Below are 26,975 nucleotides of genomic sequence, written 5' to 3'. Positions count from 1 at the left end.
TAAAATATCATAAAAACTCTATTGAAACCGTCTATAAAAATAGATAAATATAACAACTATAAAAGCTTTGGGGTTCCGGGTGCAGCACTACCAGGGTATTCAGGACTATGTTTCTGCCGCTTCTTCTTCTTTTCTTTCTTCCGCTTTTTCTTATCTTTTTCTTCTTCCGATTTCTTCTGTTTTTTGTGTTTCTTTTCATACCCATCTTGAGAAGCTTCTGCTCCTGATCCTGCACCGGATCCTTCCGCTCCGGATATGTCTCCACCACGATATTTGTCTTTCCTCTTTTTCTTCTTTTTCACGCCTCCTTGGTATATAGATAGTGTTTGTTTGAAATCCTCTGGCAACTGAAAAATAAACCATTAACTTATTCATTTTTATTCGAAAACAAGCTTTAAAAGTTTAGACTCAAGAGCTCCAATCTAATCAAGAGACAAGAGGTTCAAATATGAAAAGAGTGGTGACCGTTGAGAGCAGAAAATGCTCCTCAATTATCCTTCCGAGGGTTCTTTTCACGGATGAAGCAGGGAGGAAATATATCTGACACCTACACCAGGCAGGGGACGAGGATCTCGGCCCCCTAGCAGATTTCTTATACAGTGCATAGATTTTGTGCCTTCTTTTATTGAGCAGATCGAATTTGAGAAGCATTCAAAAAAAGAAGAATATAGCACGTGTATCGAGGGAGAGAGGCTTCTAGAACATATCCACCTTCCCTCCCACTCCAAATTTGAAGACCCTTATTTCCCCAGAATGTTCGATATATCCGTTAAATTCAGGTGTTTCCACATATATTCAATTTCTCCCTCCCCCCTTCCTGAAAAATATTTAAATTATTAAAAAAATAAGCAAAGTGTACACGATTCTGGACCGAACTAAATTCTAGATACTTTATTGTAGAATATATTTTTTTCAAACACCTTAAGCACACCCTAGACGGTCAATCATTTTGATCAAAAGCTTCCGTCAATCAATTGATTAAAGCATGATTGACCATTTAGGAACCTTTTTGACGCTTGAGTCAAGCGTTGGCGGTGATTGATAGAAAGTTAGAATGACTCAATCGGTTCCTAGACGGTCAATCATTTTGATCTAAAGCTTCCGTCAATCAATTGATTAAACCATGATTGGCCATTTAGGAACCTTTTTGACACTTGAGTCAAGCGTTGGCGGTGATTGATAGAAAGTTAGAATGACTCAATCGGTTCCTAGACGGTCAATCATTTTTGATCAAAAGCTTCCGTCAATCACATGATTAAAGCATGATTGAAAATCTAGGAACTTTTTTGACACTTGAGTCAAGCGTTGACGGTGATTGATAGAAAGTGTGAATGACTGAATCGGTTCGATGACGGTCAATCATGCTTTAATCAATTGATTGATGGAAGCTTTTGATCAAAATGATTGACCATCTAGGGTGTCCTTTACATAGTTCCTCAAGAAACATTCTGGGACCAAACCCACAATCTTCTTTTGTATAAATATTATAATATATTTACGTGTATGCAAAAGAACCTTTGGCAAAAAATACTCTAATATCCCTGACCCATAAGGGTTGGAACTAGGTTTCTCTATAATTTTCGCATCAGTAGTTTAAACTGCCCTTCCAAACAAAAATATCAACTTTTATCCAGGCACCCCGCCCCGTCCTCAGGATATCTTATAACCTACTGCCCCTAAAAAAACCAGAATGAGTACATCATTGGTTAAAGATTATCAGAAATAGAAACATTTTACGATTATTATTATTATCATTATGGTTAATAATTCTCCCTGTCAAAGTTTTATTCTCGCTCTTAAAGTTTTGATGTGTATTTCATTTTTTCTATTTATAGTTATTTCAGCCTGTGTGAATACTGGCACCTGAGGTGTTCCTTTTGCCTCTTACCAGGACAGTGATAGCATGTTGATAGCCTGTTTCAGTTGCTAACCAAACTTTGATCTGAAGTTCTTATTCAGAGATAAAGCAAGTACACATTCAATCGAATAAAAACTATGCTTTACAGTGGTCAGAAAAGTTGAACGGTTACGCTCATAAAATTTAGGGTAGTAAATTATTGAATTATACACTAATTGTCTACTTCTCAGAGAAAGAAGAAAATAAGTTGTTTTTTTTACTTATGTATTCCTACAATAAAGAAATTCAATTAGTAACAGCTAGAGGGAGGGGAAGTGGAAGGACTGAACCCCCCCCCTCCCGAAATATTCCTCCGACTTGTAAAATGATCTTAAAATCGAGATAAAAAAAAAACATAATTTACATAAGAATAAAAATTTATTTCAAACACCCTCCCTCCTCCTCCCATTTGAATACAACCGTGGATATGGTCCTGACCATGACCCAGTGGCTTTTTGCAACAGATAATACATTACATAACACTTTGCAATGTGAAAAAAAATATATCAAGATAAAAGTTAAATATTCGCTGGAACTTGAAATTGATTAAGGGCAAGACACACAGAAGTGGTTCAAATTTTTGCCAATCTTGAAAACTTTGTGTAAATTTAGGAACTAGGGCTAGGAGGATAGTTCGAACCCCTCTAGTGAGTTCTTGGTAAGCAGATTTTTTGAGATGAGTATGCCACTCTTCGAAATTTCGGCGACCATGAAGTAAAGGTGGCAGTGAAGAAGGGGCAGCCCCCCTCCTATACGGAATAAATTCAATTCATTTTGAGGTTTACTGTTACTCTTTACTTTCATTAAACAGCGTAGACCAAAAATATTCCCAGAAATCAAGAAGGATTAAATATCAATTTCACTTTTTTTTCGTTTTTTTAATAGTTTTTTTTGTAGCCACCACCACAAGTCCTGGATAGTCCTATGGATTATACATCAATATCTACCTCCAACCTTCCCTCGTCTCTTCCTTAAAACTAATCTGAGTTGATCTATAATGAGCACCCTCTGAATTTTCTGCAACCATGAGGTAGAGGTGAGATTGAGGAAGGGGCAGCCCCCCTTCTATGCGGAATATATTCTGATCATTTCGGGGTTTTATGTTACTCTTTACTTTCATGATAACCACGTAAATCTGAAATATTTCCAGAAATCAAAAATAGATTTCTGAACAGGTTCCCATCTCCCATTCGGACGAGTCAATTATTCAAACAGAAAAATTTAATCCAAGCAGATGTTTTGCTGAGACTCTTTGAGGCCGCTTTGTATTTTAATCGCAGATTACGCATCTTCAAAAAGTAAGTGACTTGACTTGTGTTGTTTCTATGCCTAAGACAAAAGTACAAAAAAGCCAGGCGTTTTGGGCACATCAGCTACCAACATGGTAGCAAAGCTTTTGTTCGGTAAATTAAATCACGAAGGATAAGAACAAAAGCCACATTGTTAATTAGCACAGTCGGAATTAGCATAGTAAATGACAAAATATCAAAACATTGTGACCAGAGCCGTACCCAGGATCTTTTTCGGGGAGGGGGGGCAAGCCCCCTAACCCTTCTCCTGAATACCGCCTTGATGGTGCCACTTGTAGCAAATTTCTTCTTCTATAGAGAAATCCCAATATTCCAATAAAATTTCGAAGCACTCTTTCCTTCTACACTAAGAACAGCAGATGCCACAAGAGAAGAAATCAAAAGTACAAGAAAGATGAATAATACACAAAGTCATCTAGGAAAATTTGATAATTTCCTGATAATTTCGTCTTCTTTTCTTTTTTGCAGCAGGGACGTCCACTGAAAGACAGGCAGTGGAGGGGCATTCTATAACCGTTTAGGTTCCCCCCACCTCTTCTCTACTTTAAAAAATAGGCTACCTTTCTGGAGCATATTTACTAGAAAATGCCTTTCTTGGTTTGTTCGTTGGAAACTGATAAAACGATAATTTTCACCCCTCTCCCTGTATTTTCGTGAATGGATGTCACTGTTTCACAGAATCCTCTCCCTCAATATTGAAGTTATGTACAGAGTTTAATTATGAGATAAAGCTGATAAAGAGATAAAGCTGAGTGTCTAAGAGATAAAGAGATTAAAAGAGTGTTAGGAGAGGATTTCCTATGGTAAGCCGTTGAATTATACAGGTTAAGTATAACCTTTCACACTTAAATAAGCCCTTTCACACTCGGTTAACGCAAAGATTCATAAAACCATCATAACCACTGTCAAAAATCCTCTTAGTCGTCATAAGCAAACAATTCAAAAATTAAAAATGTGGAATGGAGATGGTGACTTAAGCTCTGACTAAGCGTGAAAGGCTTTCCAGGAAAAGTTTTTTAATTTATTTTCAAAATTTACTGATTACTCATCCAGAAATTCCAACTTGGCTTCTCAGGAGCATAACGTAAACTTACATAGTTTAAAACTCTATGTCCAGCTCAAATCTATTTAGCACTGCTGATGTTACGGACAAAATTTCCTTCATTAGATGATCTACCCAAACATGGCGAAATTGCAGCTTGCGAATCTCAGGCGGCTACTGAAAGAACAAATGCGGCTCTCGAAACGAAATAAAAAAAATAATAGAATTTTATAGAAATCGAATTTAATTTTATTAAAATGAAATTGCAAAAGAAATAGAATTATTAGAAATTCAAGAGGGTTACAGTCCTAAAATACTTCATAAATCAACATAACCTGCAAATTGCAAAAGAAATAGAATTATTAGAAATTCAAGAGGGTTACAGTCCTAAAATACTTCATAAATCAACAAAACCTGCAAATGGCTTTTGAAATCTAGTACCACGATCAAAATACCTCCGTTACAGAAAAGCTGCTTGCACATTGCTGTCCATATTCGGCAGTACATACTGTTTACTCACTTTTTCAACAATGAGGTCTATAAAATTAGAGCACTGTTCACAACTTACACACGAGCGTTTAACAGAATTACTTCGTACCGCGCTATAGAATTATGAACCTAGTTTCACGGCCAAGTTACAGACATAGGTGCCATCTACTAGAAAACAATAGCTGATATGTAATTTACCAATATGCGTGCAATTTATCTGAAAACGTACTAAAAAAATCCCTTCATAACAACTGATGTTTTTGATATTTTCATGTTGGCTCTCATAACGAAATATCAGGGGAATGAGAATCCACCTGTAGTGAAGCTTGATCATCTCTGTTACCAGTGGCGGTTCTAAGCTCTATTGCACTCATGAATCTTATTAGCAACCCCCTCCCCATCTCCCATAAAAATTTCAGGCCAAATTTTAACAAAATTTTCATTTATTAACGAAATTATTTTCAACTTATCATTTAATTATTTAATTATGTTTATTTTTAATTCATTTGTATTTTATTAACTAATTATTATTTATTAATTATTTTTATTTACAAACTGCAGTCTCTAGGTCTGCTTTAGCTTAATAAGAATGAAATTTCAAAGACTATAAAATTATTATAACTGTTATATTGTTTGAAATTTTGCACCCCTAAAATTTCTGCCCCCGCGGCAAGTGCCCCCTCAGTCCCTCCCCTAAAACCACCTCTGTCTGTTATACAGCGTAATGGAGAGTCTTAAGTTAGTCTAGTGTAAAAGCTTCTACACCATAGCCATGCTAGGATTTAGCAATAGGCCCGGGCCTAGGGGTTTACAATGCCTGGGGGCACAATAAATCATCAGTAAATGACTTTTCACTTAACAAACCGGACTGGTGTGATTTTTCGTCAAATTAGCAGGTGCACTCCACCAACGAGCTGCCTATTCACAGAAAAGTGATTTTAAAATAACAGAGGAATTCCGTCGCCACTTATAAACTGTTAGATGTGTCCCAAGAATTGCAGCTGAGAGTTCGGTATAACCTATCTCTTTCATTACTTTTGGCTTATCAGTTGCGTTCTGTTCAGTGCTTCCACTATCCCCGAATTTTCGGTGATTTCCCCAAAAATCTCGCTGAAACAGAGCGGCAAAAACACTTGGGCATAGAAGCGTCAAAGCTCTAAATCCGGCCCTGAGCATAGCGTGGGAGAACCATCACCCTCTTGGCAATCAAAGTAGATGCAATGTTGAAGATTTTAAGTTACCATTTAAAGCGCTGCAGCTATGAATTTTCATCATATTGGTGGACAAAACAATAGCTACCTTAGTCAAAAATTATATCAAATCAACAAATCTTTGATCCCCAAAGCAAGGATATGTCTTTTAGAAAATAAATTAGAAATTCATTAAGGTTCCACAAAATTGTTTTCATTTACTGGTTACAGAGGAGGTACAGGATAACAGTTGGCATGGAGTTAGTTTGTGAAGCAAGTGTATACGGCTTGCCCCCCATCCCCTGAAAATTATTCAGCCCACTGACCACTTACTACGAATAGCAATTAAATAATTCCTTACCACTCCAGGATGGAGACGAAAGCCTGTGAGTTGAAGAGAGTTCAAGGGATGCAGCTCTTTTCCTCCAATAGGTGGCTTGTCAATTAAAAGACGAAGGGAACTGAAAATCATAAGAATTTTATAAATCATATAAGATTGCATAAAAAAAAATCTGCGGGGTAAAAAAAATTACAGTTAATTATACACTGTTAGTTAGAATGATGGGCACTTGAAGATTGATGTGCCCGGTCCACTTTTGGGCAAAATCCTAGTTTGGTGCCACAAAATGGCGGAAAACGGTACTTTCCCATGGGTAATATTTTTGGTCACTGAAAGACGCCAATAAAAATTTTAGTCAGAGTAGTACTGACATTGTGGAGGCGACAGGTATGCCCGAGGCTCTAAAAATGGCCTATACTCCAGACGAAACACCTCATTCACATATTACAGCCAGTACATATTGCATGTTCCAACAGGCACAAAATTTGCATATTACAGCCACTACATACTTAATATTCAGTAATAACATGACAATTCTATGAATCAATTTTTATTCTAGTTGAATGAATCCGGTTTGCGTTTTTATAAGTTTCCTACCCTGAGTGAATATAAAGCTCCCATTTTAGCTCTCAAAGAATGGAAGAGCTAAAATGCAGTGAGGAGGAAAAGGTGCCTTGGTTAGCTCAACATCATTCTGTGAGCGTTCCTGATCACAGCAGCACACTCATTTCGATGAGTGGATTAACTACTATGCTTAATCCCTTTGAAAGATCTTAAGCCGAACTGGCCAGCCATGACAAAAAAAGTTTATGTAAACTTAATATTAATACATGTTTCCAATTGTTGAGACCCAATGGGTAGTTTTTTTTTTATTCTGGGAAGGATTTAGCCCAGGGAAATTTAGTAAGTGGGGTGTATAAGATTCCGTGTCCTTGTGGGAAGTTTTATATTGGTAGAACTCACCAACAATTTTTGGAAAGATTTATTGAGCATCGTAATTCAAAAGAAAAAACCCTACAATTAAGCAAACCTCCTGAAACTTTTGTTTCAGCCCTGGCGGAACATATCTACTTTCAACCGGACCATTTTCTCAGAGGGCAAGGGAGGGTATAAAAATTAAAAAACATGTTCTACATCTACTTTCAACCGGACCATTTTCTCAGAGGGCAAGGGAGGGTATAAAAATTAAAAAACATGTTCTAAATCTACTTTCAACCGGACCATTTTTTCAGAGGGCAAGGGAGGGTATAAAAATTAAAAAAAATGTTCTACATCTACTTTCAACCGGACCATTTTTTCAGAGGGCAAGGGAGGGTATAAAAATTAAAAAACATGTTCTACATCTACTTTCAACCGGACCAGTTTCTCAGAGGGCAAGTGAGGGTATAAAAATTAAAAAACATGTTCTACATCTACTTTCATCCGGACCATTTTCTCAGAGGGCACGGGAGGGTATAAAAATTAAAAAACATGTTCTACATCTACTTTCAACCGGACCATTTTCTCAGAGGGCAAGGGAGGGTATAAAAATTAAAAAACATGGTCTACATCTACTTTCAACCGGACCATTTTCTCAGAGGGCAAGGGAGGGTATAAAAATTAAAAAACATGTTCTACATCTACTTTCAACCGGACCATTTTCTCAGAGGGCAAGGGAGGGTATAAAAATTAAAAAACATGTTCTACATCTACTTTCAACCGGACCATTTTCTCAGAGGGCAAGGGAGGGTATAAAAATTAAAAAACATGTTCCTAATGCTCCTTTTCATTTAGTCTTCAGAGTGGAAACACCTTTTTGGATTCACTCACTTTGGACTTGAATTAATTAAGAGCTTTGAACATGAATTAATTCAGTTACTCTCGCTAACTCATCTTCCATCAGCAATAATATTTGACAATACATCAAAACCCAATCAGGTTCAAAAAATGGCAAAGAAAGTATGCCAGGAATGCAGATTAAGAGTTACTATTAACTCTATTCAGTGCAGTAGCTGTGAGTTTTACCTCCATGAACATTGCTCCGGTATAAAACGTTCTAAGTGGTCAAAACATTGGCTTTGCCTAGATTGTACTACAAAAGAAGATACTAATAACAAGGTAGTACCCTTTGATGACTCTTTGCGTTATTCCACCCAGACCCCGTCTACCCTTAAGACACCTCCACGTCACCCATCGGGAAGTGACCTAGACAACATTTTGAAGGAATTGTGGTCATCACACTTTTCGTCTCTCAAATCAATGATTGCTAATCTTTCGGTAAATAGGAACAGAGGAAATTTAAATATTGACTCAATTTATGATAATCTTTTGAAAAGTGCACCAACAGTCAATAAGGGAATTAAGATTTTAAATAATCACCAGGGGTCTATAGTACCTATTAGACCAAAACGATTTGCTTCAGTAATAGCTTACAAAAAGATTATTTCGCAACAGAATAATTGACTTAATTTCAATTTTTATACTTTTACATCAGTTGCTTTGGTGCTTTCATTGAAGTAACTCTATTAGCTTATGTTCCCTACGTGGATCAGTTGCGTGAATCAATTGTATTTTTAGTGGTGGTGGTTTTATTTGTTTTTAGTTTAGTTGTTTTCGTTGTTTCTCTTGTACTGAGGAAACCACATACAGTGTATTTTTACATACAGGCGAAATATACACGTTGTTTTAGTTTTTCATCTTTTTTCTCTAATGGTCTCAGTCTCATTTGTCGTTTTTTCTCTCTTAGTTAATTTCTTAATCTTTTTAGAATTAAAATGGTTTTTGCTTGCTGTTCCTAAATTACGTGGAGCAATAATCATAAATAGAGGGATCGTATCTAGACAGGCTTTTACCTTCTCCTATTCCTAGAAAATCCTTCCAGACTTTAAAATTTGTAAGTATTGGTCCCTCCTTACTAACTATTTTTGTTTCAACCTAATTACCATAGCAAATTGGAGCCTACCATACTTGCAAAGTAGGGTAAGGGAAAGTAACTACTAGAGTTTCACCAAAAATTGAAGTGGGACTACAAACTAGTTCTCAATTGTTAAAGTATTGGAAGATATATACTCGTTTTCCTGTTAAACGTTAAACAGTTTTAAGATAAAAACTGTTAAACTATATTAAATAATGCTTGCTATTACAAAGTAATTTGATCTTATATCCACCAACCTCTTTATTACTGTTTACAACCTCTTTATTACTCTTTACAACATCTTTATTACCTCTTTACAACCTCTTTATTACCTCTTTACAACCTCTTTATTACTCTTTACAACCTCTTTATTACTGGTCTCTTTATTACTGCACTGCGGTACCTATACGCAAACAGAATATTACTGAATTAATAGAATAAAAACTTGATCTTTCAAAAACATGATGAAAAAAAAAATAAAGGATAAATATCCTCCCGGCCCATTGCTGGCGCATAGGGTGTCGAATCTACATTTCAGTTGCTGGGTCTTTTTTGTACCGAGGAAAGTAGCAAGCTTGTCACTCAAACTTGCTGCGGCAGGGATCGAACACAGGGCCCAGTATTTTGCAACAAGTTGCAAAAAAAAGACGAGAAAAAGTAAAAATAGCAAATAGCTATTTTTGTTTAATTGTACCATGAACACTAGATTTTACTGACAAAATATTTTTCCTGGGAATAAATGGTGCCCATAAGCCAATCTTTGTTCTAAAAATTAATAATAATAAAAAATTAAAGCTATATTGGCAGCACCGTCACTTACTTGATTATATACAGCTATTTTTGGTATTTAGATAACTATAATTAAATACATATATCATTAACATAAATACAATCATATGATTACTAATAATAAAAATGATTATTTGCTACATTTGGGCTTTATGACCTTTCACAAACATGACAAACACTAAAATAGCGAATGTGAAGAATTATTTTTTTTAATTTAGCCATGAGCAATAGATTTTACAGGCAAATAATTTTCCTGAGAGTGAATGGTGCCCATAAGCCCATCTTTCTTTTAATAACGAAAAATAAAAAATAAAAGGTAGCACTATCACTTATTTGATTGCAGCTAGCTCAGGTAATTAGATAAGTATATAAGATAACTAGATAATTAGGTAATTAGATAATTATCAATGATAACAATCAATTGCTTTATAAATGTTTGAGCCATGCAAGATACAAGAATTCTCTAGAAACAACACTGCTATATAATATAAAATTTTCCTAGTAACTTTATCAGCATTGACTGTAATAACACTCGGAAAAGTTGACACTACTAACCTCAAGCACAGCAGGAGCATTACCAGCCCCCATTTAACTGTGTAAAGTAACCCATGATTGCCACATCAAGTCACATCATTCGGAATGTCACAGACAAGTGACCTCCCTACCATCACTGAAGCTGGCAGATACAGGATTCATCCTATGATGAACAAGTGCGATTTAAGGCAATTACTCTTTAATTAGGGATGAAGGAATCAATACAATGGCATCAGCACACGGAAATTAGGGGGAGGGGGTCAAAATACATTTTTATAAATCTAAAGACATGGGGTGGTTTTTTATGAAAATACCGAAATAGTTGTTTTTCAAAATCAAAGGGCGGGATGGGAATATGAGGGGGGAGTTCTAAACCACTCCCCCCATTGACGTAACTGGATCCATTGAAAGTCCCTATAAATACCAGCAAGACAGCTCTAAATGGATATACATTGCTGAATACAGAAGTTTCTCCACTGCTCAAGTTTGTAGGCCTGGTGAACTTGCAGAACCGTCAACTTTGTAAATTCATACAAAATAGGTTGTGAATATTTTGCAAATAAAATTATACATGAAAAATAAAATTTCAAATCATTTAATATCTGTTTTTTCTTTCTTGTCAAAAAGTCTTTTTTCTTAATATTGGGCAGTCATGTGAGGACACTCCCTTTTTCATATTTCCTCTTTTTGCTTTCTCTCCTTCCTTTTTCCTCCTTTCACTTTCAGATACTTCTGCTTCTACAACTGAACAGCTCTTTTAATGCTGTTTTCTTTTCTTTTTCTGTTGGATTGCAACATTTATATTCTAATATAAAAAACAGAATAAGTTTACCTATTGTCTTTATCTCCTGGCATGTCTATTGCTCCTGGTAAAGTGGGCAGAAATGATGACAATGCATCTTTGACTTTTTTGCCACTGAATTTGTTGTACGCATGCTCTAAGTTATTAAAAGCCATTAGATTTGCAGGTCCAGTTCAGGAGTTTTCTGCTTAAATAAAAGCGAACAGAATTATTACTCAAAATAAAATAGAAAATTAAATTGTTTTGAAGCATTAAACAAAATATCAGAACGCATTACTTCTGCAGGTCCAGTTCAGGAATTTTCTGCTTAAATAAAAGCAAAAAAACATTATTACTCAAAATAAAATCGAAAATCAAATTGTTTTGAAGCATTAAACAAAATATCAGAACGCATTACTTCTGCATGTCCAGTTCAGGAATTTTCTGCTTGGACAAAAACAAGTAGAATTATTAGTAAAACGAAAAACATTGAATTTCAAACTCCAGTTAAGGAATTATGAGCTAAATTTAAGTCAAACAGAATTACCTCCCAAAACACAAAATAGACAGATTATTGCTAAAATGTTAAACATTTCAAAACACCCAAAAGCTATAAACTTGCAGCTCCAGTCATTGAATTTTCAGCGAAATAAACGTCAACTTTGAACAAAAACTACATAATCAGCAAACTTCTGAGCTTAGCCTGAGGCTATATCAAGCCTAATTAGAGGGAAGGGCGGTCAGAATACAATGAAAACAGCAGTGATATTATATTTGGAAGAAGCATTGAATGCAGAATCAAATGCTATATTTTTTTTATCTGCTCTTGGTAAATTAGGATTTGTTAAAGCCCAGGACAAAAGTTGGATAAAAAAAACACAAATTTGATTCCAGATATAATGCTCCCCTCGAATATGAGAACCACTACCGTTTGAATTACAACCCGGGACAATCCTACAAGAGTCAAATGCAGGACTGTAATATAGTTAGACTAAAAGCAACTTTTAAAACTCAATATAGTAAATGAATATTTTCTGAATAAAATGAAGTAAGAAATTCTGTTATAACAGTGTTTCCTTCCTTCAGAGAAAGGGAAAAACTGCACCAAAGGATGGGAAAGAGGAGGAAGGAACAAACTGCACCAAAGGCTGGGAAAGAGGAGGAAGGAACAAACTACACCAAAGGATGGGAAAGAGAAAGAAGGGACAAACTACACCAAAGGATGAAAAAAAAGATGAAGGGACAAACTGCACCAAAGGATGGGAATGAGGATGCAGGGACAAACTGCACCAAAGGAAGGGAAAGAGGAGGATGGGACAAACTGCACGAAAGGATGGGAAATAGGAGGACGGGACAAACTACATCAAAGGATGGGAAAGAGGAGTAAGGGACAAACTGCACCAAAGGATGGGAAAGAGGAGGAAGGGACAAACTGCACGAAAGGATGGGAAATAGGAGGAAGGGACAAAGGATGGGAAAGAGGAGTAAGGGACAAACTGCACCAAAGGATGGGAAAGAGGAGTAAGGGACAAACTGCACGAAAGGATGGGAAAGAGGAGGAAGGGACAAACTGCACCAAAGGATGGGAAAGAGGAGGAAGGGACAAACTACAACAAAGGATGGGAAAGAGGAGTAAGGGACAAACTGCACCAAAGGATGGGAAAGAGGAGGAGGGGATAAACTGCACGAAAGGATGGGAAATAGGAGGAAGGGACAAACTACATCAAAGGATGGGAAAGAGGAGTAAGGGACAAACTGCACCAAAGGATGGGAAAGAGGAGGAGGGGATAAACTGCACTGACAAGAACAGAAAAAGGATAGAAAAAAACAAAATAAGGAAACTTATTGCTTGGCAACTGGCTATTTCCAGAAATAAGGAGGGGCTGGGTGCAGATAAAATAAAGTCCCCTTCTAAGCTAGTTATAAAACAAATTTGCTTGATCGCTCTTCAGAGCTAGACACTATCATAAAAAAAATCTTATTTCATTTTTGCTTCACAAGATGAAGAATAAAGGAAATTACAGTTTATTAGTGATGGGTCCAGGGTCCTCTGTGAATATGATATACATGCAGAAAGTTTCTTTTTAGGGGGCAGCTTTTTGGGTGATGGAAGTTTGAATAAAAATCAGCAATTGGCAAATTATTTGGAAAACATAATATATAATAGGAAAAAGTAAAAAATTCTTAAGATTTCAGGCGCAATAAATTTACAAAAAAATGCAAAAAAATATATATATATATACAACAATAAGGGAAACAGGTCAGTGGGGTCTTAAACTGGTTTACATATTCGCATTTTCTCAAAGAAAGATGGCTCTTTTGCAAGATCTATGTGAAGTATACAATTCGTTTTGGGTTCCAGTCTCACTGATGCGAATTTTCACATGCAATTATCCAATATTGTGATAGATCACAAAACGTTCACAAAAAATTCACAAAACATTAAAAAAGCTTAAAACAAAACAGAAGGTTTTAAAACAAAAGTTTTAAACCATATCTGGGCTAAAAGCTTAAGAGTTGTTGTTTTCTAAGGAAAAATTAAGCTGTACTTCTTTTCAGAGAATCACATGCTCACAAACACATCACAAAGAAGCGAAACCCTACAGATTTTAGCTTGTGTCAATCTTTCTGTTAAAAGTGCTGAAATTACTGTTAAATGGAAGAAAAAACTGATAATTGCTCATCAATACAAGGAACAAGAAATGAAGTTCCTATGGATTATGAAATTACAAAAAAATCTGATAATTAAATTTAATTTCTTACCCTATTATCTGCGTAATTAAACGACTTTGATCATCAAAAGTATGTTAATAGGTCAAAAAAGCACGTCTGACTTAAATTTAGCTCCTTCCAGTGAGGGTTAAATTTAAAATCATTGGATTATATAATGGGAAGCCATTAAAAAAATCATTACTAAAAACATATGGAAAAACGGTTATCTTTATTCTTGGCATATATACAGGGATTGATTATGGGTAGGGGGTAAAAACGTTTGAATTTATGTTGACAATATGAGAAATTATCTGCTAAAGAATTTGAGAGGAGGTCCAGTCTTCTGGATACAGGCCTACCTCTTTACATGGGAAAGGAGTCACATGTACTTTAAAATTGCTTTACAGTGCTTGATTATACATAATTTCCATTGACAATAAAATGGAACGTTGGTGAATGCTAAGAATTTCAGATTGTGTTCTTTAGTCTCAAATCACAAACTTGTCTGTAACCCTTTTTAGATCATGTCTTCGGCATAATGAAATCTTTTTACAGACTTTTGCTAATGCTACTATTACTAGATATACTTTTTAATAAGTAAAATACCCAAAAAAGCTAGTTTAGAAATTTATGTTGTGCCTCCATTTTTTTTTTAAATGCAGTAGGCCTACTAAAACCTTGTGTAAAAAAAATATTCCTGATTCACTGCTTTACTTCAAGATTGGAAAACAAAAACTTTTGCTCCCACAGATAACTGAAAAAATTCATAAAACATCTCAATAGTAGTTCCCTTGTTTTCTTACCTTTTTGCATTTTCATTGACCTCTTTAATTTCCTTCTAAATTTCACTAGTTATATTAGTTTTAATATTTTTGATCTGCATGGCTTATGTAATTGATTCTTCTCTCTTTCTCTCTCTCTTTTACTGGTCTTGTTGTACGACAGCTTGACCTAATATTCAATTAATGATTATTCATTCAGTGTTGTTGTGTGTTAATGTGTTCTATAACAGATTTTATTTTAGCTGTTGGGTATACAAGGCACATATGTATGAACTTATTTTTGAGGACTAACATTTGGTAAGAGGGTGGGTAAAACCAAAAGACTAATTATATGAAAAATAAAATATATCATGGGAAATCATAGCATTTTTTTTCTTTAGGGAGGGGCCATAATTTCCTTTAGGGAGGGGCCAATTACCTCTTGTGTACAACCATGATCAGAAGAATTATTTGCAAGAATTATCATAGAAAATATGCACAAAATTGTAATTAAAAATATGCGAAAATTATAATAGGAAAAACCAAAATAATCCGGTAGGGCAAGAGAGAATCTGACGGCATCTTGTAGCTTATATGCTAAGCCTAATCCTGTGTCAATTGTACAATTTCATTGGTACTTTATCTGTTATACCTACAACACTCAAGTTCATCATCTAAGTAGAACTGGTTTCTCTGACGCTCAATCCTAATAAAATATCATAATAGGCCTATATGATGAAAATATAATGCTTTAGAAACAAAATTATGGAAACTACAGAAGAAACCTATAGAATGCAGGCCAGAATGCATTGATGTTATTAAGAATCGCGTTTAAAGGATCTCTGCTTTCTGCTGTCACTGCTGCACACCACATGTACTCTGCCAGATATGATTCCAGATGGTGGCGGGATGTACCTCAGCGCTGTTTATTCCTCAACTTTGAAAAACCCCACATTCTGCCCTAAATGAATTTCATACATGGTCAGAAAAACGGGTTCTACTTATATGAAGAAATTGAGTGTTGTAGCTATAACAGATAAGTACTATTTAATTTTATAATTTTTTTTCCTTTTTTGATTAATTTTGTAGCTGAGACATGAACACACCACTCAATGCTCTTTCATAATATGTCAGGTTATGTATGAAAATTCACTGTTTTTTTTTTCAAAATTACTTTATTTGGCATTATGAAACAACCAAAAATAAAAAATAAGTAGAAAAAATGATACAAACAACAAAATTATCAAAATTTTGTGTATAGCCTAGGAGTGTATCCAGTCCTTTTAAGAAGGTGCAGGGCAAATTTGCGAAAATGGGGAAGGGACAAGTGATTACTATGTTTGAAAAGAGGGTAAAAGTCTAGATGAGGGTTTTTTTGCCGTCTTGAAGGTAGTTTATTTAGATGAGAAAAACTGGGAGTAACAATTATAATTCTCAAGAAAATTCAAGTAAACTCAGTTTATAGTAAAGTGCTAGTTTTTAGAATTCTAAGAAAACATTACTAGTCAGTTAATTTGAGATAATTATGTAGATAGATCTTATGTAATTGGAGATACAGTAATTTTGCTTGGTAAAATTTCAACTTTGCTCTTTACTTCCATAAGAAAAGCTTTGTTTTATGAAATTCAATTTACCTCTTTTTTCAATATAGCCTACCCTACAAAAATAAACTATACAAAAAGTTTTTTTTTAATTGGGCAATGAAAATAAAGAAATCAACATGTTTTTTAGGGTCATTGACATTAAGGTTTTATTTTTGACATCCCTTAAATTTTCATGTGTCTTTTTCATTTAAACAAAGAGTGTGAGGGGTATGTGATTATTTATATCTTTAGGAATCAGTATATAAAAGTTTTAACTATTTTCATAAACATATGGTTTTTGTTCACAATTAATTTGGGGGGGAGGGTAGAAAGCATACAAGAGTAGGGATCGTAAACCTGCAGTTAAGGATGTCCAACCATCAAGATAACAATAAGACCCATGTTATAGTTCTCAGCCTTTTCACTCTGGAATGGCCCCAAAAAGCGTCATGCACCAGTAAGGCACTTTACAAAGGAGTTATGAAGACAAATTTATTAAACACAGTAGCATTTTATTAAGCCTTTAAACTTTCTTTGATCTTATGGTAGCCAACTAGCCTTTGTGAAAAAAAAAAATCAAACCCAGCAAAATATATAATGCCAACAATTATGGCAAAATATGGGTTTTCACTTATAGTTTATTATCCCAATTTGATTGTGAGTTATTCTGATCACTACATCTAAATCTAGCAGAAACACCCTGGTTATGTGTCTTCAAACTTTACCTGGCCACAATAGATATTTTTCAAGCTTCAGTGGTCTCTAATTTTAAATGATGAAAAAAATTAAAGTAAAAAAAAGGTGCATATTTCTTTCTTTTTCAATATGGGAGGAAGGGCTGAAAATTGCCTGAGTAGGGTTTCAGAAAATGAAAAATTGTTGGGTTCTTTTAGAATTTGCATTCCCTGGCATTTTGATCCTCTTTGGGCCAAAAAAAAATAAGGTTTTGTGACATAGAACATAAAAAAAAAACTTTTCACATTCTACCCAATCGTCTGTATAGTGTAGGTACCAATCTCCTGATTTTCTGCCTTTGGCTAGGAGTGAAATGTATGGTTGGAGGCAAATCATCCAATACTTCCTATGTTTTCCCCCTAGATTTCTCCAGGTACCCATTTAGAGCTGGGTCGTTTCTGGTTGAGCTTACAGAATTGCACCACTGACCACCATTCCAAACCAAATAATTGGCAACACTAGGATTCAAACTCCTACCCTTATGAACACAGGATTTCAAGTCTAACATAATAAATATTCAGCTAGTAGGGCTCACTGTGACAAAAAAAATACCACTGTATTATCAAGATGGGGGGCTCAAACTCTTCTGTTTTGGGTTTTAGATGATGAAAAAATGACTGCTTATCTTATGATTATTATGTTCTGATGTTTTGGCTGTTTTTAGGCAAACATTGATGTTTCATGGCAGAAAATAGCACGTTGGTGTGGTTTTTGTCAAGATGGGGGGGGGGAGGTCAAACCTTCTGTATAGGGTTTTAAACAAAGGAATATCAAATTGGCTATCCTAGAATTCCCATTCTCTTAGGAATTGACATTTGTTAGCAGAAAACGCCACTTTGCTGTGTCACAATCTCTTTTGTTACTCAAAACAGCATTATCTACAGAAACTTCCTTCCAAATAAACCCTTTTCAAGTATTTAAAAGGGCTGGTTTGATAAAACCCCCTATAAGAAAAAAATAAGGAGATACACCAGTGATTTCCATGCAAAAAAGTGATTTTCCTTGTTCAAGGTGGGGAGGGGGCTGTAATTCTCCTATATAGAGTTTTCAAGAATGGCAATTCCAATGGTGTCTTTTTCATTTCAACCCAACACCATTTTTGAGGGGGGTTTGGGTTCTTTTTTGAAATTCCATTAAATTTGTATTACCTTAAATTGCAGCTATTCATTAACAAATTTTGTTATTAAGATTAGTCAAAAAAAATTGTTACCATTCCTGAATTAGTGAAAAATGGCAATTTTTTAGCTGGATATTTTTTTAAAAGCACCTCTTTAAACTTTATATTACTATGGGCCATGGTTTTCTCTTTACTAGGTACCTTTCTTTTCCATTCCTATGTACCTTACCATTCCTGAATTGACTAAAAATGTAATTTTTTCACTAGACCTTTTTTAACACCTCCTTCCTTACTATAGGCCATGTATTGCTATTTACTTACATTTAGGATTCAAAATTGAAAAAACAAACAATAGACTTAATAAAACATGAAAAAAACTTTATGTCAAAAACAAAAATGGTTTTAAACAAAAATTTTTCTATAAAACTGGTTAACAAAGACATTAACACATAACAGCACCAAATCAATAACCATTTATTGAATATTAGATCAAGCATAGATCAAGCCATGTAAGCATCTATGCAAGCATAGATCAAGCAATGAATATTAGATTAAGCCATGCAATAAGATAGGAAAAAAAGAGAGAAAGAGAGAAGAATCAAATACAATAACACATCAAACATAAAAAAAAATTAGTACAATTTATACAAAAAATTTATAAATATTCATTGAATATTAGGTCAAGCAGTCATGCAATGACACTAGCAAAAGAGAGAGAGAAGAATCAAATACATAAGCCATAACACATCAAAAATATTAAGACTAATGAAATTTACAAGAAATCAAAGAGGTCAATAAAAATGCAAAAAAGTAGGAAAACAAGAGAATTACTATTGATATGTTTCATAATTTTTATTTTGTTTAATAATCTTGGAGACCAACAGTTTTATTAGATCTTGAAGTAACGCAGTGAATCAGAGACAAGAGAGGGACAAATGTTTTTTCTATAAGGGTTTAGTACTGCATCTTTTGAAAAAGCAGAGTCAAAACATAAATCTATATACTAGCATTTTTGGGCACAGTCACCATTAAGACACCTATTAGCTAGCCAATACCAATACACCAGAAAACTCTATTAAAAAACAACTTAAATAATATAGTTATCCATAAGAAAATCAATGATACTTTTGTATGGGCCCCCTTCATCTACTATATTAAAATTGGCTTTAAATACCTCCTCAATAGGATTATTTATTTTTAGCTGTTCAAATGGGCACTTGATATTTGCTGTGATGTGTATTGTGCTGTAGCATTCCAAATCCATGTTACAAAGCTTCTGTTACATTTAAACAAAATCTACATTATATATTTTCAGCTCTTCTTAAAAATTCCTGCAAATTTGTTTTCAAAATAACATTTTACTATTAAGACTAAGAAAAATAAGAATTGTCATTCCTGAATAAGCTAGAAATGCCAATTTTTTCTCACCAAACAGTTTATTATAGTATTTTATAGAATTTTCTAATTTAGGAAATGTAATTGCAGATCTTTGAAAACTCATGGATTGAGCAAAGTTTTGAAACTGAAAAAACTTTCCGTGTACTTCATTTAAGCAGAAGATCTATTTTGCAAGGTTTCACTTTTATATAGCAAACATTTTTAAATATCATCAAAGGTCAGTGCCCTTTAGAGGAAGAAGGTGTGGAGGTAGGTACTTCAAAATACATTCCAGGGACATACTTTAGTCTGTAGATCCATCCCTGAAAGTTCCATTTCCCTAACGTAACCTTTCCAATATAGCAAAAATTAGCTTTTTAGAATTTTACCCATGGTTACCCATTTTTACCCATTAACTCTTGGTTACTATGGGATGTTTTGGACCCTTAAAGGGCTTACAATATTACAAACATAAAAAAAGGCATCAAGTCATAGCCTATATTCACTTTTAACCTAGCTAAATTATGTTGTAAACTGCAAATAAACAAGTTTTTTTCTTAACATGTTTCCTTAACATTGAATATTAATACATATCATTTTAGGGGCTGAAAATAAAATTTGCAAAAGCAGCAACTAGTAGCCTACTTTAAGAAAGAGCATAAAGAAAAGGCATTAAACAGTGCATCCAAATTCTACCAAACTGTGTAACTTAATTGAGTGGTAAATTTCTAGGTGGCACTATAATTTAGCTAAGATGAAAGTGAAAATACCATTTGATGCCTTTTTTATGCTCTTTTGTAATTCAATAATTGCTTCTGGGGCTAGCTACATCTTAAACTCTTAAAGGGGCCCCAAAGGTATTTCATTGTTGTGACCACACAAAGAAGTTATCAACACTAGTTAAGTTATTGAAAAGTGGTTAAAAACATATAACTAGTTTATAAATAAGTTGTTCAAGAGAAATATGTTCCAAAAATACTTATTTATAACAATTCAAACCTCATTTATTAGGGAACTCAAATATAAACTGCGTTCCTACCATTTCAAGTTTTGCTACTTGGGCATTATATGGGAACTTCTAAAAAGTCAAGTTTGGTTAATGCAAATGAAATAAAATAGGATGAATATATAATAGTTTATAAACAAATTTGGGCTACATATTTGCACATTAGGGGGTGGGGGTAAAGCATAGCATACGGTATATTAAGTACATAACCAAACCTAACCTAAGTACCTTTCCCCCCTAAAAAAACAGTTTAAATATTGTATAAACAATGAAAACTGCACTATCATTTTATTATCATAGCAGTTAACCCATCAAAAATGGGTTTTTTGTGACTGGTTTCCTTGTAACTGCCTATATAGTGCCCAAGTACCAAGTTTGTCAACTGTCATCAACAAAAATAGCACCAAATTTTGCACTTTGAAACTTTGCTGTCAACAATTCAGGATATATTCCAATTAAGGGTATATATTTGCACATTAGGGGGTGGGGTGGGTAAATTTCATGGTAACTTTCCAGTAGCCCATATAATTTAGCTAGGATGAAAGTGGAAACATTAGCCCTAGAAGCAATTATTGAATTATGAAAGAGCATAAAAAAGCATCAAATGACATTTTCACTTTCATCTTAGCTAAATTAGCATCACCTAGAAATTTACCAATTAACCTAAGTAGAGCCTAATTAAGGCTAAAAACAAAATTATTAGATCCTAGGCTAGAGTAGAAGCTTGGCCCCTGTTTATTGTCCTCCCCAGGGGGTCCTTAGGCTCATTTTATTGGGGGGAAATCTTTGTAATTTTTACCAAATGACTACCTGATTTATGCTGAATTTTCTGCAGAAATAAAGAATTTTGCTAAATTTAGGCAGATTTTGCAAAATTTATGCCTTCAGCAAAAATTCGGTAAAATTCTACTTTAGTTACTTTTGGCTATCTTGGAAAGGGGTTGGGTTAGGAAAATAAAACTTTCAGGGATGGATGTGCATGCTAAGCTTTGTCCTAGGAAGGTACTTTGTAGTACTTCCCTTCACTCCTCCCCCCCTCTCTATACAACAATAAAGGAATGCGCATTACAAGTTGTGCTAACTCATATTTCACCTTATATTACACTCAGAATTTTAAACCACTGCTTACCTTAGGCAACTTCAGCTTTTAACCTTGTTCATTAAAATATATTCCAAAATCCTTAACAATTTAATTTCCTATCCTTGCTGACTATTTTTATGGTATAATAAAACCAGGTTTGTTGTGATGTCACAACTTTGCTTATCACAAACCCTTACCCTTGAGGGTAGCAGGCACATGCCAAACACCTCTGTGTTGATAAGACCATTTAAACTGTATTAATTAGGGGAAGGATTCGACAAGAGAGACCAGTAAAAATAACCTAATCATTTTTAGAGGACAAATTATGTCATGGGAAGATGTTTTTGAAATCCCTCTTCCACCCAAACTCAAAATTTTCTAAAATTCTACTTTAGAAGCTTTTAAAGTATTTCATAACTACTAAAAGATAGAGTGCTAAAAACATCAGAATCGACTTCAGAGGAGACGTTATATCACGGGAAGAGGTTTTTAAAATCCCCCTTGCCCCCAAACTCAAAATTTTTCCAAAATTCTACTTTAGAAGCTTTTTAAATATTTCTAAAGCATTAATAGATAGAGTGCTAAAAACATCAGAATCGACTTCAGAGGACACGTTATATCATGGGAAGAGGTTTTTAAAATACCCCTTCCCCCAAACTCAAAACTTTCCAAAATTCTACTTTACAATCTTTTTTAATATTTCTAAAGCACTAATAGATAGAGTGCTACAAATATCAGAATCAACTTTAGAGGAAAATTTATGTTGTGGGAAGATGTTTTTGAAATCCTCCTTACCCCCAAACTCAAAATTTTCCAAAATTCTACATTAGAAGCTTTTTAAATATTTCTAAAGCATTAATAGATAGAGTGCTACAAAAATCAGAATCGACTTCAGAGGACAATTTTTGTCACGGGAAGATGCTTTTGGAATCCCCCTTCCCCCCAAACTCAAAATTTTCCAAAATTCTACTTTAGAAGCTTTTTAAATAACATCTTCCCATGACATAACTTATCCTCTTAAGTTGATTCTGATGTTTTTAGCACTCTGTGTCTTACCTAGACCCCAGCACCATGCCGGCGCATCAACCAAACGCTGCCAACGAGAGGCTCGGTTGACCATCACTGAAGTGTCACAACGTCGCTGGCATGCCGCTGGAAGAGGCGGCGGTGTTTGGTTGACTTTGAATTAATTTTGCGGCAATTCTTTATTGCATCAACTGCAAAGTCGAAGCTTTTCTTTTCTTGTGAGGTTTAAGTATTTTGATTTTCCTGATTAGAAATCAAGCAGGGCTTGCACTATTCCCAAATTTTCGGGGATTTTCCCAGAAATCTTGGTGCCAAACCCAAAAAAAAATTTGGTTCCCCAAATCCCCGAAAATTATCCAATCATGTTGCCACCACTAGTGATTTATCACTAGTGACTATCCCTGCCAAATATTACTTTGTATACCATAATTCTTCACTACTCTCTTGTACATTAATTTTCGTCTCTTGTGTTACTTTGCATATAAACCAGCAGATATAATTGCAATATACATGGTTCTTCATATGCTGACAAAAGTATTGTCTTAATGAGATTAAGTAATAAAAACAAGTTTTTTTTTAACTGAAAGTAAGGAGCAACATTAAAACTTAAAACGAACAGCAATTATACTGTATATGAAAGGGACTGTCCCCTCCTCCATGCCTTGCTCTTTATATTAGTTTAGTGTAAAGAGCTAGTGGCTGAGGAGGGGACAGCCCCTTTCATATACGGAATAATTGAAAGTAAGTAAGAACTGAAACTGAAAGTAAGGAGCAATGTTACAACTTAAAATGAACAATAATTATTCCGTATATGAAAGGGGCTGTCCCCTCCTCAACCCCTAGCTCTTTACACTAAAGTAACGTAAAGAGCAAGGCGTGAAGGAGCTAGTGGTTGAGGAGGGGACAGCCCCTTTCATATAAGGAATAATTGAAAGTAAGTAATAACTGAAACTGAAAGTAAGGAGCAAAGTTAAAACTTAAAATGAACAATAATTATTCCATATATGAAAGGGGCTGTCCCCTCCTCAACCCCTAGCTATTTATGCTAAAATAACGTAAAGAGCAAGGCGTGAAGGAGGGGACAGTCCCTTTCATATATGGTATAATTGCTGTTCGTTTTAAGTTTTAATGTTGCTCCTTACTTTCAGTTAAAAAAAAACTTGTTTTTATTACCTAATCTCATAAAGATGATACTTTTGTCAGCATATGAAGAACCGTGTATATTGCAATTATATATTTCTGGTTTATATGCAAAGTAACACAAGAGACGAAAATTAACATACAAGAGAGTAGTGAAGAATTATGGCATACAAAGTAATATTTGGAAGGGATAGTCACTAGTGATAAATCGCTAGGGGTGGCAACATGATTGGATGATTTTCGGAACCAAATTTTTTTTGGGGTGGCACAGAGATTTCTGGAAAATCCCCAAAAATTTGGGAATAGTGCAAGCCCTGCTTGATTTCTAATCAGGAAAATCAAAATACTTAAACCTCACAAGAAAAGAAAAGCTTCAATTTTGCAGTTGACGCAATAAAGAATTGCCGCAAAGTTAATTCAAAGTCAACCAAACACCGCCGCCTCTTCCAGCAGCAGGCCAGCAACATTGTGACACTTCAGTGGCGGTCAATTGAGCCTCTCGTTGGCAGCATTTGGTTGATGCGCCGGCATGGTGCTGGGGTCTAGGTAAGACATAGAGTGCTACAAACATCAGAATCAACTTAAGAGGACAAGTTATGTCATGGGAAGATGTTATTTAAAAAGCTTCTAAAGTAAAATTTTGGAGAATTTTGAGTTTGGGGGGAAGGGGGATTCCAAAAACATCTTCCCATAATATAATTTGTCCTCTGAAGTCAATTCTGATATTAGTAGTGCTCTATCTATTAGTGCTTTAGAATTATTTAAAAAGCTTCTAAAGTAGAATTTTGGACAATTTTGAGTTTGGGGGGAAGGGGGATTTCAAAAACATCTTCCCATAATATAATTTGTCCTCTGAAGCTGATTCTGATATTTGTAGCTCTCTATCTATTAGTGCTTTAGAAATATTTAAAAAGCTCCTAAAGTAGAATTTTGGAAAATTTTGAGTTTGGGGGGAAGGGGGATTTTAAAAACCTCTTCCCGTGATATAACGTGTCCTCGGAAGTCGATTCTGAAATTTTTAGCGCTCTATCTATTAGTGCTTTAGAAATATTTAAAAAAGCTTCTAAAGTAAAATTTTGAGTTTGGGTGGAAGGGGGATTTAAAAACCTCTTCCCATGATATAACGTGTCCTCTGAAGTTGATTCTGATGTTTTTAGCAGTCTATCTATTAATGATTTAGAAATATTTAAAAAGCTTCTAAAGTAGAATTTTGGAAAATTTTGAGAGGGGGGGGGAGGGGGATTCCAAAAACATCTTCCGGTAACATAATTTGTCCTCTGAAGTCGATTCTGATATTTGTAGTGCTCTATCTATTAGTGCTTTAGAAATATTTAAAAAGCTTCTAAAGTAGAATTTTGGAAAATTTTGAGTGTGGGGGGAAGGGGGATTTAAAAACCTCTTCCCATGATATAACGTGTCCTCTGAAGTTGATTCTAATGTTTTTAGCACTCTATCTATTAATGCTTTAGAAATATTTTAAAAGCTTCTAAAGTAGAATTTTGGAAAATTTTGAGTTTGGGGGGAAGAGGGATTTTAAAAACCTCTTCCCGTGATATAATGTCTCCTCTGAAGTTGATTCTGATGTTCTTAGCACTCTATCTTTTAGTACTTTAGAAATACTTTAAAAGCTTCTAAAGTAGAATTTTAGAAAATTTTGAGTTTGGGTGAAAGAGGGATTTCAAAAACATCTTCCCATGACATAATTTGTCCTCTAAAAATGATTAAGTTATTTTTACTGGTCTCTCTTGTCAAATCCTTTCCCTAATTAATACAGTTTAAATGGTCTTATCAACACAGAGGTTTATGGCATGTGCCAGCTACCCTCAAGGGTAAGGGTTTCTGATAAGCAAAGTTGTGACATCACAACAAACCTGGTTTTGTTATACCATAACAATAGTCAGCAAGGATAGGAAATTAAATGGTTTAGGATTTAAATAGGATTTTAGAATATATTTTAATGAACATGGTTAGAAGCTGAAGTTGCGTAAGGTAAACAGTGATTTATGATTATGATAGTAATATAGGATGAAATATGAGTTAAAACAACTAGTAATGTGCAGTAATTTACCATTCTATAGAGGGGGGAGGAGTGGAGGTAAGTACTTCAAAGTACCTTCCCGGGACATACCTTAGGGTAAGACACCCAGTAGTCGGACACTTTAATCACTTTGAAAACTTTTTGACATTAAAACTACTCTAATTACTGTATTATACCACCTAGAAACTTAATTTTTGTATCAAAAAATTTCTGAAGAATTTCTGAACAAGTAGGTTACTAATTCAAATAGTTTCACTTGTACAGCGCCTCCTATTTTTGAATTTACTAACAAGTGACAATTCTGCCTTAACTTGGACATACAAACAGCTCATTGTAAATTGGTTATTAAAATAGTATAAAAGATTCTGTCCAAGAATAGGCAGGTGGCCGACTACTGGGTGTCTTACCCTAGCATGTACATCCATCCCTGAAAGTTTCATTTTCCTAACCCAACCCCTTTCCAAGATAGCCAAAAGTAACTAAAGCAGAATTTTACCAAAAATTCTACTGAATGCCAAAAAAAGTTGGAGGGGCAGTGCACTCCTGCCCCCCCCCCCCTTGGGATGCCCCTGGTCCTCCCTCCTCCTTCCCATGCTAGTTCTTTTTTCTGTCTGATATCTATGCTAAAACTGAGATTTAGCCTTTTTCTCTGCCTTACAAAATAAATTTGCTCAAAATATTTCTGCAGTAGCTAACTTACATGGCTGCTCTTTAAGAAGGTAAAATGGCCCTGTGTGAAGGATTATTGGTGTCTTTCCGAGAGCAATTGTAGTCTTCAATGTCCCTGATGATGAATCCTGGCGTGGCATACTAGGAGATCTAGAGCCTGTTGGCGAAGGCTTGAATTCATACATGTTCTGGTCCATAATCATTAGAATGACAAAGATTTGATGTTTAAATAGCTATCCCGATAGAGATATTCAGAACAACTATCTAGACAGCTAGTTTGGAAATAATTTGTTAAGACAAAGAATAGGTAGCGCGACGAAATGTCCATGACTATTAATTATGGTTATCGAAATTGAGCTATGCTATTTTTGTTATTATTTTGTTTATAATTTATTTTATTTATTATTTATTTAGTTTAATCATTAAAACCTAAATTTCCTGCTAAGTAATAGAAAAAGCATTAAA

At 34.7% G+C, this 26,975-nt stretch overlaps 1 protein-coding gene across 1 annotated transcript; it reads right to left on the bottom strand.

Annotated features, from left to right (window-relative positions):
- MED19 (mediator complex subunit 19) lies at positions 1–26,744 on the bottom strand. Its single transcript, XM_089095866.1, is given in 4 exon segments — positions 1–347; positions 6,290–6,389; positions 11,317–11,473; positions 26,542–26,744. Coding segments are annotated over 4 exon segments (720 nt in total). The 5' UTR covers positions 26,714–26,744; the 3' UTR covers positions 1–56.
- Positions 26,745–26,975: the final 231 nt, after the last annotated feature.

Source organism: Artemia sp. Qi Xiang Cuo, chromosome 10, assembly GCF_049724085.1.
Source record: "Artemia sp. Qi Xiang Cuo chromosome 10, ASM4972408v1, whole genome shotgun sequence".
Lineage (NCBI taxonomy): Eukaryota > Metazoa > Arthropoda > Branchiopoda > Anostraca > Artemiidae > Artemia > Artemia sp. Qi Xiang Cuo.
The sequence above is the reverse complement of the archived record's forward strand: the minus strand, read 5'-3'. Positions and strand labels throughout refer to the sequence as shown.